We start from the raw sequence: 13,511 nt of genomic DNA, 5'->3' as shown, positions 1-13,511 counted from the left end.
AAGTATGTGTAGCAAGTTTCCAGCTGCACCCTGAGCTGTGTCCCCTGCTGGGATGGGAGCCTTTGTGGGAGAGGCTGAGAGCCTCTGGTGAGGAAATTGATCCTGAGGGAGCAGAAGGGTCCGGCACACACTTCGTGGCCTTGAATAGATGCCCAGCCGTTGGAGGGCTCTGAGAACAGAGCATCACACTTCCATTAATCTCCCGGCCTCGTCTCCCCATGGTCGGGGTGTGGTGCAGGGGAGGTGTGGATGTCTAATGGGGGTTGTGGTTGTGAGATAAACCTCGGTGACCTTAGTCCCAAGGCAGAGCATAAACGACGTTGCTTCGCTGTTGGTGTGAAACGAAACAAGGAAAGCGCTGGGAGAGGTAGTTCTAGTGATCTGATGCCACCTGACGGTCTGTTCCTCGAGTTGGGGTCTTAACGCAACTGTTGTATTAATTCTCATGGTTTTGTGAGTCAGGAAGTTGGGCAGGGCTCGGCTGGGCTACTCTTGGTCCAAGCGGCCTGCGTTTATTGGGCCTCTCGAGGGTGTTGGTGTGATGCTCCCCTGGCCCAGGATGGCCTCGTCGCATCCCTGGCACATTGGCGGGGAGGCTGGATGCTCAGGGTCAGCGGGGAGGCTGGATGCTCAGGGTCAGCCGCGTCTGTGCTCCTGGGCGTGTTCTCGCCAGCAGGTGGCTCGGGGCTCCAGAAGCCCAGGGCAGAAGCTGCTGGTCCTGCAACGGCATTGCTTTCACGCACTTTCCTGGCCAAAGCAGTCACGGGCCAGCTGGGCTCACGGGCGGAGGAAGTCGACCCCGCCCTGGTTAGGAGGGCGGGCAGAGGGCTTATGGCCAACTTTGATCCCCCATCACGGCCTCCTCCTTCCTTCTGCAGGCAGTTCAGGGCAGCTTCTGCCTTGCGTGCCCCCTGGGGGGAAGCAGTGCCCGCTTGGTTGTCCGGTTGTTGTCTGTGCCCTAGGGAGGCAGCTTGCTTGGGTGTGACCCAGGGGTGGAGGTGAGGACCTCACGTGCAGTGTCCCCTCGCTGGGACGGGAGGGGGAAGGTGGCCCCAGCAGGCGTTAGCTGACTGGACATGGACGTACCCCGTGGGGGACCCCCTTTGGGGACTCCCAGAAGTACTCAGGGAGGCTGATGTACAGAAGCCCTGCACGCCCCCTGCAGGGACCCTGACGCATAGACGCAGGTAAGGGCCGCGGAATCCGGCGTGTTACTCTAAGTGACATCCTCCACCGGTGTGTCCTCCCCACCTGATACCCAGCCCCACAGGTCGGTCCAGTTGATGGAGAAGTCAATCACGTGTGTCAAAGGTTCACCCCCAGCCTGGTGGTTTCTGCATAGTCTGTCACTCAGAGGGCAGCGAAGCTGTGCAGGTGAGGCCCCCAGACTCCAGTCCATCTGCACGATGATGCCAGTTAAGTGTCACGAGTCCCTAGTGGGGACTCACCGCTGTCGCCCAAGCATCCTCCTGTCTGGTCCTTGCAGCTCCACTGAGCTGTGGCATCCGTGTCCCCAGCCTCCCAGATGAGGAGGGTGGGGCCGGGCGCTGCTCAGGGACGTGTCCTGCTCACAGCAGTCAGCAGGTGTGAGCTCAGCACAGTCTGAATCCGGACACTTCTCTCTCTCTCTGGGAGGCCCCGCCTCCCCGGAGCCCTTCCAGGGACCCGCAGCTCCTGGTACTTCCGCCTATGCCAGGAGACCTTGAACTGGGGTCACAGAACCTGGTTACGGCCCTCACCTTCCTTAGCGAGGGGCTCCGTGGGGTTCTTGCAGGACGGATGCTCAGTGTGGTGGTGTTTCCCAGCCCAGGGCGCTCCTGTTGGCTTCCAGCTGGCCTGGCCCCCTGTGAGGTTACCCTAGAGGAGATGGGAGGGGAGAGCCTTTGGTTTTGAGACTTTCTTGTTACCTAAAACAACCTCGCTTAAGTTCTCCCCGGAAAGAAAAATGGACTTTTCTGGCTTTTGCCAGAGTCTCTGATGGCAGCCTCTGCTGCATGTGGGCATCGTGGGCAGAAGGAGGGGCCACTGGATTCCGTCTGTCTGGGGTCTTTGCCCCAGGGGCTCCCTCCTCAGCGTGGAGGGCGCCCCGCCTCCATCTGGAGAACACGCCTGGTTGTCTGGGGTGGGTGTCTGCGGGGAAGCAAATGCAGTTATGGATAAGGCCAGTGGCAAGAACAATGGTTTTCTTTGCTTTTTTAAACTGTCAGCTTTGTGTCTGTTGCCATTTTCCAGTCATGGTCACAGTTTCAAAGTCCATGTAAAGAAGTCATTTAAAATGTGTTGTTGTGTGTTCAGGGCTTAGTATCTTTCAGAAATCAATTTTGAGAAATTCTGCGTGAGGCGTGTTTGAGATCAGAGTACTGTCTGGCTACTGGTATTAAATGATAGTGGCTATCACACATTTCTCTTTCTGAAATTGCTTGATATTATCTTAAACAATGTTTATCATCTTATTCTACTTTGATAAAGACTCGTATTTTTGCTCTTCAGAAGTAGACAATCCTAGGTTTATTTATTTGTTGAATAGACGGCCCATGAATCTCAGGCACAGATTGGGTTAAAATTAACGTGAGCATGGTCTTTACCACCACTTGGTGGCAGTGTACCCCAGTTACAAGACCTTGTCAGAGAGAATACTGGACTCTGATAAGTGCTAAAATTACAAACCAGAAGTTATGAAGTGACAGTAACAACCCATATCTAGAGTCTATTTTAGTGACAGAGATTCTAGTACAGCACCATATACTTAAATGCTTTCTCAAGTCACCCTCTTTGGGACTGTCACTGTTCCCCGGATGAATATCTTAATTTTCCTTTCCTTACGGCTGGAGAATAGAGATGTAAAGATCTTGTGACGAAAAGCCAGAAGACTAATGACTAGCAGCATTTTTTTCCATTGTAAAAATTAAAAATTTTATTAAGAATGATTTAAATGTTTAAGATAAGGTGTTCACATATGACTAGACAGACTTAACCCCTCACTGTGATATATAAAATCTATATGTAAAGAAGAGCTCTCTGTAAAATTTTCTATTTGCTCAGAAAGTAATTCCAATACAGTTCTGAAAGGAACCAGGGGTGCTTCTGTCTCTGGGAAAATCTAGACCCACAAGTCTAGGACACATCAACTGGGGGTGTCATCTGGAGGGGCAGTTGGGAAGGAGGTGGGAGAAAAAAGGGTGATTTTGGAAGCTGGTCACATTTGCTGAACATATGTGTTCGTCCTTGTATGGTCTCCCTAGTCTCGTCACTAAGATTGTAACCGGCAAAGATGAAGCTACATTTTGCATTTGAAGGGATTGTTGGAGATCCTAAGAGTCAGTAGGACCAGGGACCTGGGGAATGAAGCCGACATGGAGGATGAGCTGGGCCCCTGGGTAGAGCACGTAAATCTGGGGGTTCACTTTCACGGCAGACACGTGCTACTGCAGGGGGGCGCAGAGCTGCTTCACAGCACCTTTCATTGCAAAGCTCGTTTCTGAGCCAGAGTTAGTGGGAGTCTGAAAGCAGTGGGGACACCGGGAGTGGTGGTGATTTCAGTTGTGCAAGGTTACTGAGGACCTGGCTTCTTTGCTTAATAGAGAGGGGACACGACTACATGGTACTTGATGGCAAGAAACACTCTGGATGGCTTTATGATTAAGATTTACTTATAATTTTATATATTATTTAAATACATATATTACATACACCATATTTTACATCTTAAGATTTATTTCTTATTAACCTTTGTGTGGGGAAAGATGGGATCTGGTAAAGATATCATTTGCTAAGACCGTGCTGTACTGCCTATGAGACCAGCTTTGAGTTCCACGTTTTTTGGAGTTTGAATCCATCTGGCTAATGCATCTTGCATTGAAAAATGTACTTTGTGTTGTTTGTTATTCCACCTCTTACGGAACACTGGTGTTATGACCAGACTCTTACGGGTCATATTGCATAGTCACTTCACTTAATCCTTCCAACACCTGTATGACAATGGTGACAATCTCTGTTGTAAAGATAAATAAATTCAAGGCTCAGAAGTTAAATAACTTGGTAAAGTTCAGACAGTTGTAGAGCTAGGACTCAAATCCTAGTTTCTAATCCACATGATGTCCCCAAGGCAGGCAGCCTTTGGAGGACAAATGGGCCACAAAAGGAGGTGAGCTAGGCCAGCTCACCACATTGCGCAAGTTCAGTAGATGCTGTTCACATAGACCACTGGAGAGCCTGCTCTGTTCTGAGAATGGTGCCCTCTGGAGTTGGGCAGCACCACAGGCCTGTCTGTGTGACTGCCTTCTGATGGAATAGAGAGAATTCGATTAGCTCCTGGTTTGGGATGTTATACATGATACCACCAGAAGCATAGTAAATATACGTGATACCACCAGAAGCATAGTAAATATACATGATACCACTAGAAGTATAGTAAATAATGTTGTCCACCTCTCTGGAGCACTGAGGTGTTTCTTTGATCAGTATCTTGATTCGAACTACCTGCCTGGGTCCTAGACACTTGCCTATTTGAGATCCTCTGGGCAGAGTCTATAGTGACATTCTTCCCGTGCGCAGGCACTGCTAAGAATAAAGTTAATGGTTACCATGTAATCACTGTGTATTACATGACAAGCACGTTCCATTTATTGTCTCATTCGATCATTGTATGAGTTTTTTATCAAAATCTTCATTTTGTGAATGAAGCAAATGGAATCCCAGAGAGGCTAATAGGCTACAAATGACAAAGCCAGGCCTTGAGCCCAAGGCTCCCTGACTCCACAGCCCATCCTTAATCGGTACTCTCTGCCCAGCTTTTTTTTTTTTTTTCTTTTTTTTCTGTGGTATGCGGGCCTCTCACTGTTGTGGCCTCTCCCGTTGCAGAGCACAGGCTCCGGACGCGCAGGCTCAGCGGCCATGGCTCACGGGCCCAGCCGCTCCGCGGCATGTGGGATCTTCCCGGGCCAGGGCATGAATCCGCGTCCTCTGCATCGGCAGGTGGACTCTCAACCACTGCGCCACCAGGGAAGCCCAATCATGAAGTTTTATTTGCAGTTAATTATGCAGTTTTATATAAGGGGATGGACATGATATTGTCAGAAAGGATATCGTAGCTCAAGGGAAACTGTCCATCTGGCTTAGGAAGTCTAGTTTACAACATATTTGAACCATACTGAACTAGAGAGAAATCCATTCCTTACTAGCTATGTGGTTGTGGGCAAATTAATTTTCCTGTACCTGTTTTCTCATCTTTAAAGTAGGGATAACATAACAATAGCTACTACCTCTTAATATTATTGTGAGGAATAAATGAGATGATCTGTGTAAAACACTTGGCATATAGTAAGTGTTGAATAAATGTTAGCTATCATCATCATTGTTAGGCAAAAGCTACTCACATTTTTGCTACTGTGCTCAAGAGGAAGCTAGAGGAAGGTAAAAAATGACGAAAAGCCAATCAAACTAAGATACAGTAGCAATATCTTTTGAGATTTGACATGTCAACAGTGAGGCTCTTCTGGAAACAGTAGCTGAAACTCCTAAAGAGCCCAAACACCATATGTGGGGCACGGTGCCTTCTGAGTTGAGTTGCAGGACTTTTAGAGCCCAGTTCTTCCCTGTTGCTGCATCTGGACCAGATCATAGGAGATTCTGAGGTGTCCCTCACCTAATGGGCATCAGCTCTTGGAAAGTCCACGTCTATTTCCACTTGAAGTTAGTTTGTTGTGTAAAGCTAGATCTTCATCACCGAGGATAGCATCGGCAAGAGCATACCTTCAAGATCTGAGCTCATTCCTTCCTTCCTACATTCATTGAATTTATTAAGTATCTTTCTAGGCACTGCCAAGAGAAAGAAACAGCCCCTGTCCTCAAGGAGGTCATAGACTTGAGAGGGGGAGTTAGATGTTATGAAATACTACGCAGTCTCACTAAATGGGCTAATGGGCTAAGGAGCATGCTGGATTCCTTCTGAGCTTTGGGAAGGTTGGATCGCAGACGGTGTAGGGACTGGCCTCCTGTGGGCACGCACCACAACCCTGGCCTTCACCCCGCGAGGACCCCGTGTCTGCTCTCTCCAGGGGGACGGGCTGCCCTTCTCCCACTGGGCTGGTGCATGGGGAGCCGCCACGCTCTCTGCTGGAAGCTCTTCCATCAGAGCTTTCCTCCTGGGTGTCTGAGTAGGGTCACCTCTACCTGGAGCCGGGGCCAGGTCTCAGAGTTCTTGGAAGGGGTCCTCAGGATAGTTTGGACAAATCTGGACAGCACGGCAGGCCCTCTTGGCCTGGCAGGAGGGAAATTCGGGAGCCAAGCGTGGGCTTTTCTGTGGCTTAGCAGAGTTGGCTGTGTTTCCCATCTGAGCCGGACTCAGACTCTCTCTTAGGGCAAAGTGAGGCCCAACTCGCTCAAGGGGTGGGGGAGCCGTGGATGCCTTGGGCATTTGGGTGCGGATCTCCTGGAGTGAGGGAGGGATGGGCTTCTGCTGTGAACGGTCTCTACACTCTCACCTGGGTGCTTTTTTCCCCGGTTCTTTCCTCCTGTCTGCCCTCCATGCAGACCATCCCCACTGGCTACTCAGGCTTCCCTGGGTCCCCAGGCAAGCTGCGTTCTCTTGCTGTTTTCTTCCTTTCTGGAACGTGCTTCTCCTTCACCCTTCCACCTGCTGGACCTCCCCTGACCCTGGAGGTCGAGAGACCCAAATGTAAGCTCACCTGTGGTGTCTTTTCTGCTCTTGCTGATCTGAAATGATGTTTTTTCTGAACCTAATTCTTTTTTTTAATGGAAAAAACTTGTGGCAAAATGCATGTAACATAAAACATACCGCCTTAACTATTTTTAAGTGTGCAAGTCAGTGGCATTGAGAGCATTCATATTGTTGTGTAACCAAGACCACCGTCCATCTTCAGAACTCTATTCATTTTGCAAAACCACTAAACAGTTAGCTGTCTGCACTAAACAATTCCCCATTCCCTCTCCCCACCCGCCCCCCGCCCCTGGCTACCACCATTCTGCTTTCTGTCTCTATGAATGTGACCGATTATACCTCGTATAAGTGGCATTATGCGGTATTTACCTTTCAGCGGCTGGCATATTTCACTTGGCAGAATGTCTTCAAGGTTCATTAGTGTTTAGCGCCTGTCAGAACTTCCTTTTTAACGCTGGAAAGTATTCCATGGTATGGACACGTGACACTTTGCGTCTCCATCTGTTATTGCTGCATTTGAATTGCTTCCCTTTGATGGCTATTGTAACTAATGCTGCCTTGTTAGATAGATACGTTTTCTTCTAAAGGAAGCCTCACGTAGCCAGGCAGACGGGACTGGAATTTAAGGCGTGAAGAGGGAGGGAAATCTTCTTTCCAGGGCTAGGAACTGGTTCTTCCCTCCCTGAGACCCTCCACTCCCTTGTGGTAAGTGCAGACGCCCCGAATGTCCTCAGTCCTGGGCCACAGTTGTTCCTGCTTCAGGGGAGCGAGACTCAGCCGTGTCCCTTTGGGCCTGGAGGCTGCTTGTAATAGCACTTGAAGTGACGTCGGCATTTGGGACAAAGTTCTAGTACGAGAGCTGCATCTGGGGAGTCCGCTGGGATTTGTGGTGGTGGAATTGAAGCTCTGTGATGAACCGTGCAAAGCAGACAAACGATGGGTTCTGAGAAACTTGCAGGTGGTAGAGCAGTCATGAGACTGTTCCCCTCTCAGGGAATCCCAAACTCAGGATATAATTTGTTTTTTCTGAGATGGTCAAGGGATCTGTTTCCTCCAGCCTTATCTTTTCTCTTGTTGTGTTCACTTATGAAATCTTTATTGGGAGCTTGTTGCATACTGCAAAAGGCATCATGAGGGATATTTAAAAGTGCAATGAGTTTATGCTTCACAGCTTCCACTATTTAGGAAGTGCAGTATGGCACAAGGAGGAAAATGATGATCAAAGCAGGTGGGATTGAGTCCAAGATACTCAAATTCAGTGACCTTTGTATACCTTGGAGGGAGAAGTCTTTAATCTCAGATGCAATCTGGGAGAGCTGCTTGGAGGAGGGAGCATTTTTTGGTTGGATTCCACGGAATGCCTTTCTCAGAGTCTGTACTGGTATATTTCCTTGTTAAAGACACTTTCTTTTCTCAGCTAGGAAAAGAAAAAAATACGACTTCACAAGCTAACTGCTGGTACAACTGGGTTGTGGCAGTTGACCTTCGTCACCTTGACTTGAAAATCTGAGACTCTGAGTCCTTTTAGTTTTAAGATTTGATTTTTCCTAGAATTTTCAGAGGGTAGGAACTGAGTTGCAAACTTGCAGTACAATTGAGAAGAAACAGGTATGGGAAAAGTCTTGTGCATTTCTCCTTTTCTCCATCAGGTTTATATCAAAGCATTTTCTTTTCCGCAGATTCCCATCTTTGAATCTTAATCCTGTAATCTCAAGGGAATTTAAGAAACTAAGGGGCTGGTGCTCCGGCGAAGATTTGACTGGAGGATTTGCAGGCAAAACTAAACTTCTATGAAAAGGAGGACAGGAGTGAGCAAAAGACTTTAATGTGTGGGCAGGGGGGCAGTTCGCGGAATGGTCAGGTAAAGAGTCGACAGAAAGGAGAAGGACATTGATTGAGATTAGTTTGCTCACAGGATGCCCTGGGACATAAATAAAAATAAGAGCACTCTTGGGCCATATTCTTTTACATAACAAGGAAATGGTTGGTCTAGTCTAGAAGCCTCGAACAGTGGAGGCTTGGGGAAGAATCATCAGGTTAATTATAAGGAGTTGAGAGAAATACCAAGGCGGGCGTGGACGATAAATTACAAGAAAGTTCCTGTCACTAAACCCATTTCTCTTGTTTCACAACAGAGTCACAGTCTTGGCTTAGCTTCTTCACACAAAGTAGGCTGTCAAATTTTGTTGAAGGAACTTACTCATTCCCTTCTTCATTCAGCACATAGCACTGAGCACATCCTAGGTAGTAGGCACTTTTCCAGGCTCTGGGGACATAGTGGTGAATGTATATATACTATATGTATATATCAGAGACTATAGCCCCTTCTCTAAAGAAGTCATTCTGGATGAAAGCAGTCAGTAAACAAATAAGAAAATATCAGATAGGTGTGTGGTCTAGAGAAAAATAAATCTGGGGAGGGGAACTGTATTAGTTTCCTTTGAGACTGCCATAATAAAGTACCACCAACCGAGTGGCTTAAACAACAGAAATGTATAATCTCACAGCCCTGGAGGCCAGATTCCAAGGTCAAGGGGTTGGCAGAGCCATGCTCCCCCTAACGGTGCCAGGGAGGGACCTGTGAGTCCCTTGGCTTGTGGAAGCGTAACCCTGGCCTCCACGTGGCATCCTCCCTGTCTCTGTGTCCAGATTTTCCCTCTGTATAAGGATTGTTGTGTTGGATGGAGGCCCACCCCAGTGACCTCATCTTAACTTGATCATCTGGAAAGGCCTTATTTCTATATCAGGTCACATTCCCAGGGCATTAGGACTTTTAACATCTTTCTGGGAGACAGCATTCAACCCGTAACAAGGGTTAGGTAGTTGGTGAGTTGCTGTTTTATGTGGATGGTCAGGTGAGGCCTGAGAACGGGACATTAAGACTACGGGCTTGAAGGATTGAGGAAGTGAGCCATGCAGACACCTGCTTTCTGAGCAGAGGCTAGAGGGGAGAATGTTCTTCGTGTTCCAGGAGCAACAGGAGACCTATGTGGTGGAAGCCAGGGAAGAAAAGAGGGACAGACAGAAAGACAGCCATGGATGTGAAAGATGGGGCTCAAGAGATTATGGGGTTTTCCCTATAAGTAAAATGAAGAGCCATTGGTGATTTGAGCAGCAGCGTGTCATGACAGATGTACACTTTGTAAGCGTCCTTCCAACAGCTCTGTTGTGAACAGAGTGACGAGGGCAAGGTGGAAGCAGGGGGAGCTGATGGTGGCTGGAAGCAGAGCTGGAGTGATGGGGGAGGAGTGAGAGGTGGTCAGATTCAGGACAAGTTTGGGGACAAGTCCTCACGGAAGAGCCGGTGGGGCTGTGGGTAGCACGGCTGTGGCTGTGAGGGCGAGAGGGGACTGAAGGATGCTGTTTAGGCTTCTGGCTTCTGCAGCTGAAAGGATGGATTTGCCACCTTTTGAAGTGGAGAGAATAGGTTTTGCCGAGATAGACGCGAGAGTTTAAGATGTGTTAAGTTGGAGAGGGTTTTTGGCGTCCACGCGGAGAGAGAGCGCTAGAGTTCAGGGGTGGGGTCAGCTGCAGGTAGTATAGAAAGCCGTGGTTTGGGATTTAATGGGCTAGGGAACCAACAGAGCTGGAGAAGAGAAAAGTTTCCAGGACGGAGCCTTGGGTCCTCCAGCATTTAGGGGCTGGGGAGGTGAGGCAGAACAGGAAGAGGCATGGCCAGTGGGGTAGGAGGACATGAAAAGTGGGTTCCGTGACGTGGAGAGAGTGGGAATGGGGTGGGGGGATCCGTCTGGGGGGACCCCGGGATCTGATCACGGCATATGAGCACCTTGGAGGAGTAAATGGGATCAAAACCAGATGGTGGTGGGTTCAAGAGGGCCTGGGAGAGTAACTGTCCAAATTCGGTGTCTCCAAGCCCTTCAAGAATTTACCTTTAAGGAAAAGCAGAAAAAGTACAGTACCTAAAAGTGAAGGTAGGGTTAAAGGAGGGATTCTTTTTTTAAAGTGGAAGATAATACAGCATTTTATATCTTGATGGAGACAATGTAGGAGGGATGGAAAGATAAATGATAGGGAGAGATGGCAGGATTGTTGAAGTGAGAGCTCTGAACAGGCAAGAACTTGTGGGATCCAGGGTCAAATGGAAGGATTAGCTGCATCCGGGAGGACACATGATTCATCCATAAAAACAGGAGGGCAGGCCGGGGAAGGAGGTTTGAAATGGGTACAGACATACCCGTTAGCTTGGAAGGTGGGGCAGTAAGAATGTATGGGAGGGGTTGTGTGTTTTTGTTTTTGGTTGTTTCTTCTACATTGTCAAAGTAGAAGGAAGGGCACTGGCAGAGGGGGATGTTGATGATTTGAAGACAGAGGTGATGATGTTGACCCGTGCCCTTGGTGCTCAGAATGATGGGATTAGGGAAACATGGTGGGATGACCAAGTGCACCAAGGACCCCCTTGAGACTGGGGAGCCTTTCATTAAAGTGACCAGTCCCCATGATTGAATGTTTCCTGCCAGCCATGTTCAGATGCACAGGTTAAGGCTCAGAAGGGGAAGAGGGCAATAAAAGAGAGGAGAAGGAAAGGAGTCGAGCTAATAGGCAAGGAAGCGATGGTCATGATGGGCCCTGGGCTCTAAGCTCAATGACGGGTGGAGGGAGGTCCTGGTGGGGTTGCAGGATTGTTGGGGTCCAGACAGCTCCAAAGAATGAGCTGGGAAAGTAGGTGGCCGTCACGACCGACTCATTAGGTAGAACAGCTGGGGTTGGGGGGTAGTGGGTGCGGTTAGAGGTAAGACCAGGTCTGGCATAACCGGTACAGTGAGTGGCTGAGAAAGGACAGGGGGCAGTACGATTGGAGGCCAGCAGGGTAAGGATACGAGAGGGTCACCCACTTGGGTATCATCATAATCAAGGAAGATGCGGGCGCGTAATGGGGAGAATTAAGAACTAAATCTTCAAGGAACGAAGGGGAGTCTTCTAGAAGTCTGGATGGCTGAAGCATAGAGGGCTACCCAGTGGTGAAATCTGAAGGCATGAGCTTTGCCGTTGAGGGTGCCGGGGAGGAGGGAGGGACAACGGTTTGAGAACAGCTGTGAGGGGCAGGAAGGACAGAACCCACCTGCAGGTCCTGTGGCCTGAGGTGTGCGAAGGAGAAGTGGTTAACACTTGGGAGGCCTGGAGGGAGAGCTGTGTCCTCGGGGGAAGCGAGGTTTTAGCTACAGCAGGAGGGCAATGGGACCGTTCAGAGGAGGGTTCAGCATAGCGGGGGCTTGCTGGTGTTGGATGGAGGGGAGTGGGAGAGGTGGAGCTGGGCCAGGTGACGCCCAGTGCGGAAGTGTGACGAGGGGGTGCCAGAGAACCTTGGCTCCTGGTGGTGCCCAACTTCAACGTGGGGACGGGCCGTGTTGCCCTCCAAGGCCGACAGAGCGGCATGGGGCCACGCTGGGTGGGCCTTTGCTGGGAGCACGTGGTGGGGGTGGGCCTCTGGGCCCCCATGTTCACTCTGCTTCTGGTGTTCTGCAGCCTGGAGCTTGAACTCTGGGACCCTCCTTCCTGTCTGCTGCTGCCTGTGTTAGGGCCACGAAAGGGGGCTGCCAACACATCCCCGAGTTCAGCAGATACGAGGCGGAGCAGCCTCAAAGTGGAGGCCGGCCTCCTCTTTGGAAGTTGGTTTAAACTGAGATGGCTTGTTGAGAAGTAACAATTGGTTGGATCGGGAGGTAGGCTCACAGGCGGGACACGTCCGGCCTGATGTTTAGTTACTGCCAGTTGTAAACAGACCTTGAGCTTTTGTTTCTTTCTCTGAATAGATTCTAATTGTCCAGATAGATCCATGTTTTGTTTCATGATTTGAAGATAAAAGATGACTTCTCCCTAATGATAAATGAAAAGAATGTTTTCTCAACTGAGGAAAAGGTTAAACTGCTATTCATCATGTTTTGTCTTCAAACCTTTGATAGAAAAAACTTGGGTTCTTACCATTTATAGCAATTAAAAAAGGTGGAGTTTTGGGTTAAGTAAATATAGTTTATGAAAGCAATTTCAACACATATATGACTTGAATAGAAAAAAACCTAAGAACCAGAGCCCGCTCCATAGAAGGGCTGAAATACCTCTTCTAGGCTTTTTCTTTTTCTAAAATGACTTCAGAGGAGATAATCACTACTTAATTTTAGACTGACAAAGGGGAAGGGATTATGAGAAGAATTTTTTGAAATAGGCCTTTTAGGGTGGGAAGAATTTAGGATGGTGTCTGGGAATTAAATGGAGAGAATGGTGGGGAGTAGAATTTGAATAGAGAGCTGGAAATAGAAAATATTTTATCAAGCCTTTTGCAAACAAAGTTTAGGTTTACTTTTTTTCCTAATTGAAAAGTGATATGTGGAAGCTTTCCTAACAAAATGGTGGGTCTACCTGACTCAGACAAGATGTTCCCTTCCTGTCCAAAAGGCATAGAGATGCTAGATATATTATTATAAAAGACACTTTGTGATCCCTAATCAAGTTAAAAGGAAGGAGAGTCACAAGGCGACAGAAATGAAGAGAGAAATCTAGGCCAGAGCAATAGGTGGGAGCAGTGAGGGGTCCACACATGGGCCCTGGGGCTGAGGGCTGCAAGTTTACAGCCCATGAGGTGCAGCAGAGATGGGCTGGGCCTCCTGAAATGGGGAGCTGGACCTTCCAAGGGCTACTCCTTTGCAGAAAACCTCTCCACCTACCAGTCTGGGGAAGCAGCACAGAAGTTGTGCCCTTGGGTGGGAGAAACACAGAGTCACCCCAGGCTTGTACCACAAATGTAAATGTAAACGATAGAAGGTCATTTGGTGTGAGGAGACTCAGCCAAGAAATGCACGTAAAGAACTCCAGAAGG

The 13,511-nt window shown here is 48.8% G+C and overlaps 1 protein-coding gene across 1 annotated transcript; it reads right to left on the bottom strand.

Moving 5' to 3' along the window:
- Positions 1–512: 512 nt before the first annotated feature.
- On the bottom strand, positions 513–12,136 carry LOC114889553 (putative uncharacterized protein ENSP00000383309). The gene is made up of 5 exons (XM_029212901.1): positions 11,760–12,136; positions 6,172–6,259; positions 1,740–1,857; positions 1,449–1,564; positions 513–911 (listed from the first exon to the last, which is right to left on the bottom strand). Exons 1-5 carry the CDS (start codon positions 12,134–12,136, stop codon positions 513–515), a joined length of 1,098 nt encoding a protein of 365 aa, XP_029068734.1.
- Positions 12,137–13,511: the final 1,375 nt, after the last annotated feature.

This window comes from Monodon monoceros, unplaced genomic scaffold (assembly GCF_005190385.1).
Source record: "Monodon monoceros isolate NGI ecotype Baffin Bay Population unplaced genomic scaffold, NGI_Narwhal_1 Super_Scaffold_9, whole genome shotgun sequence".
NCBI classification, from domain to species: Eukaryota; Metazoa; Chordata; class Mammalia; order Artiodactyla; family Monodontidae; genus Monodon; species Monodon monoceros.
This window is presented reverse-complemented; position numbering and strand designations above follow the sequence as displayed.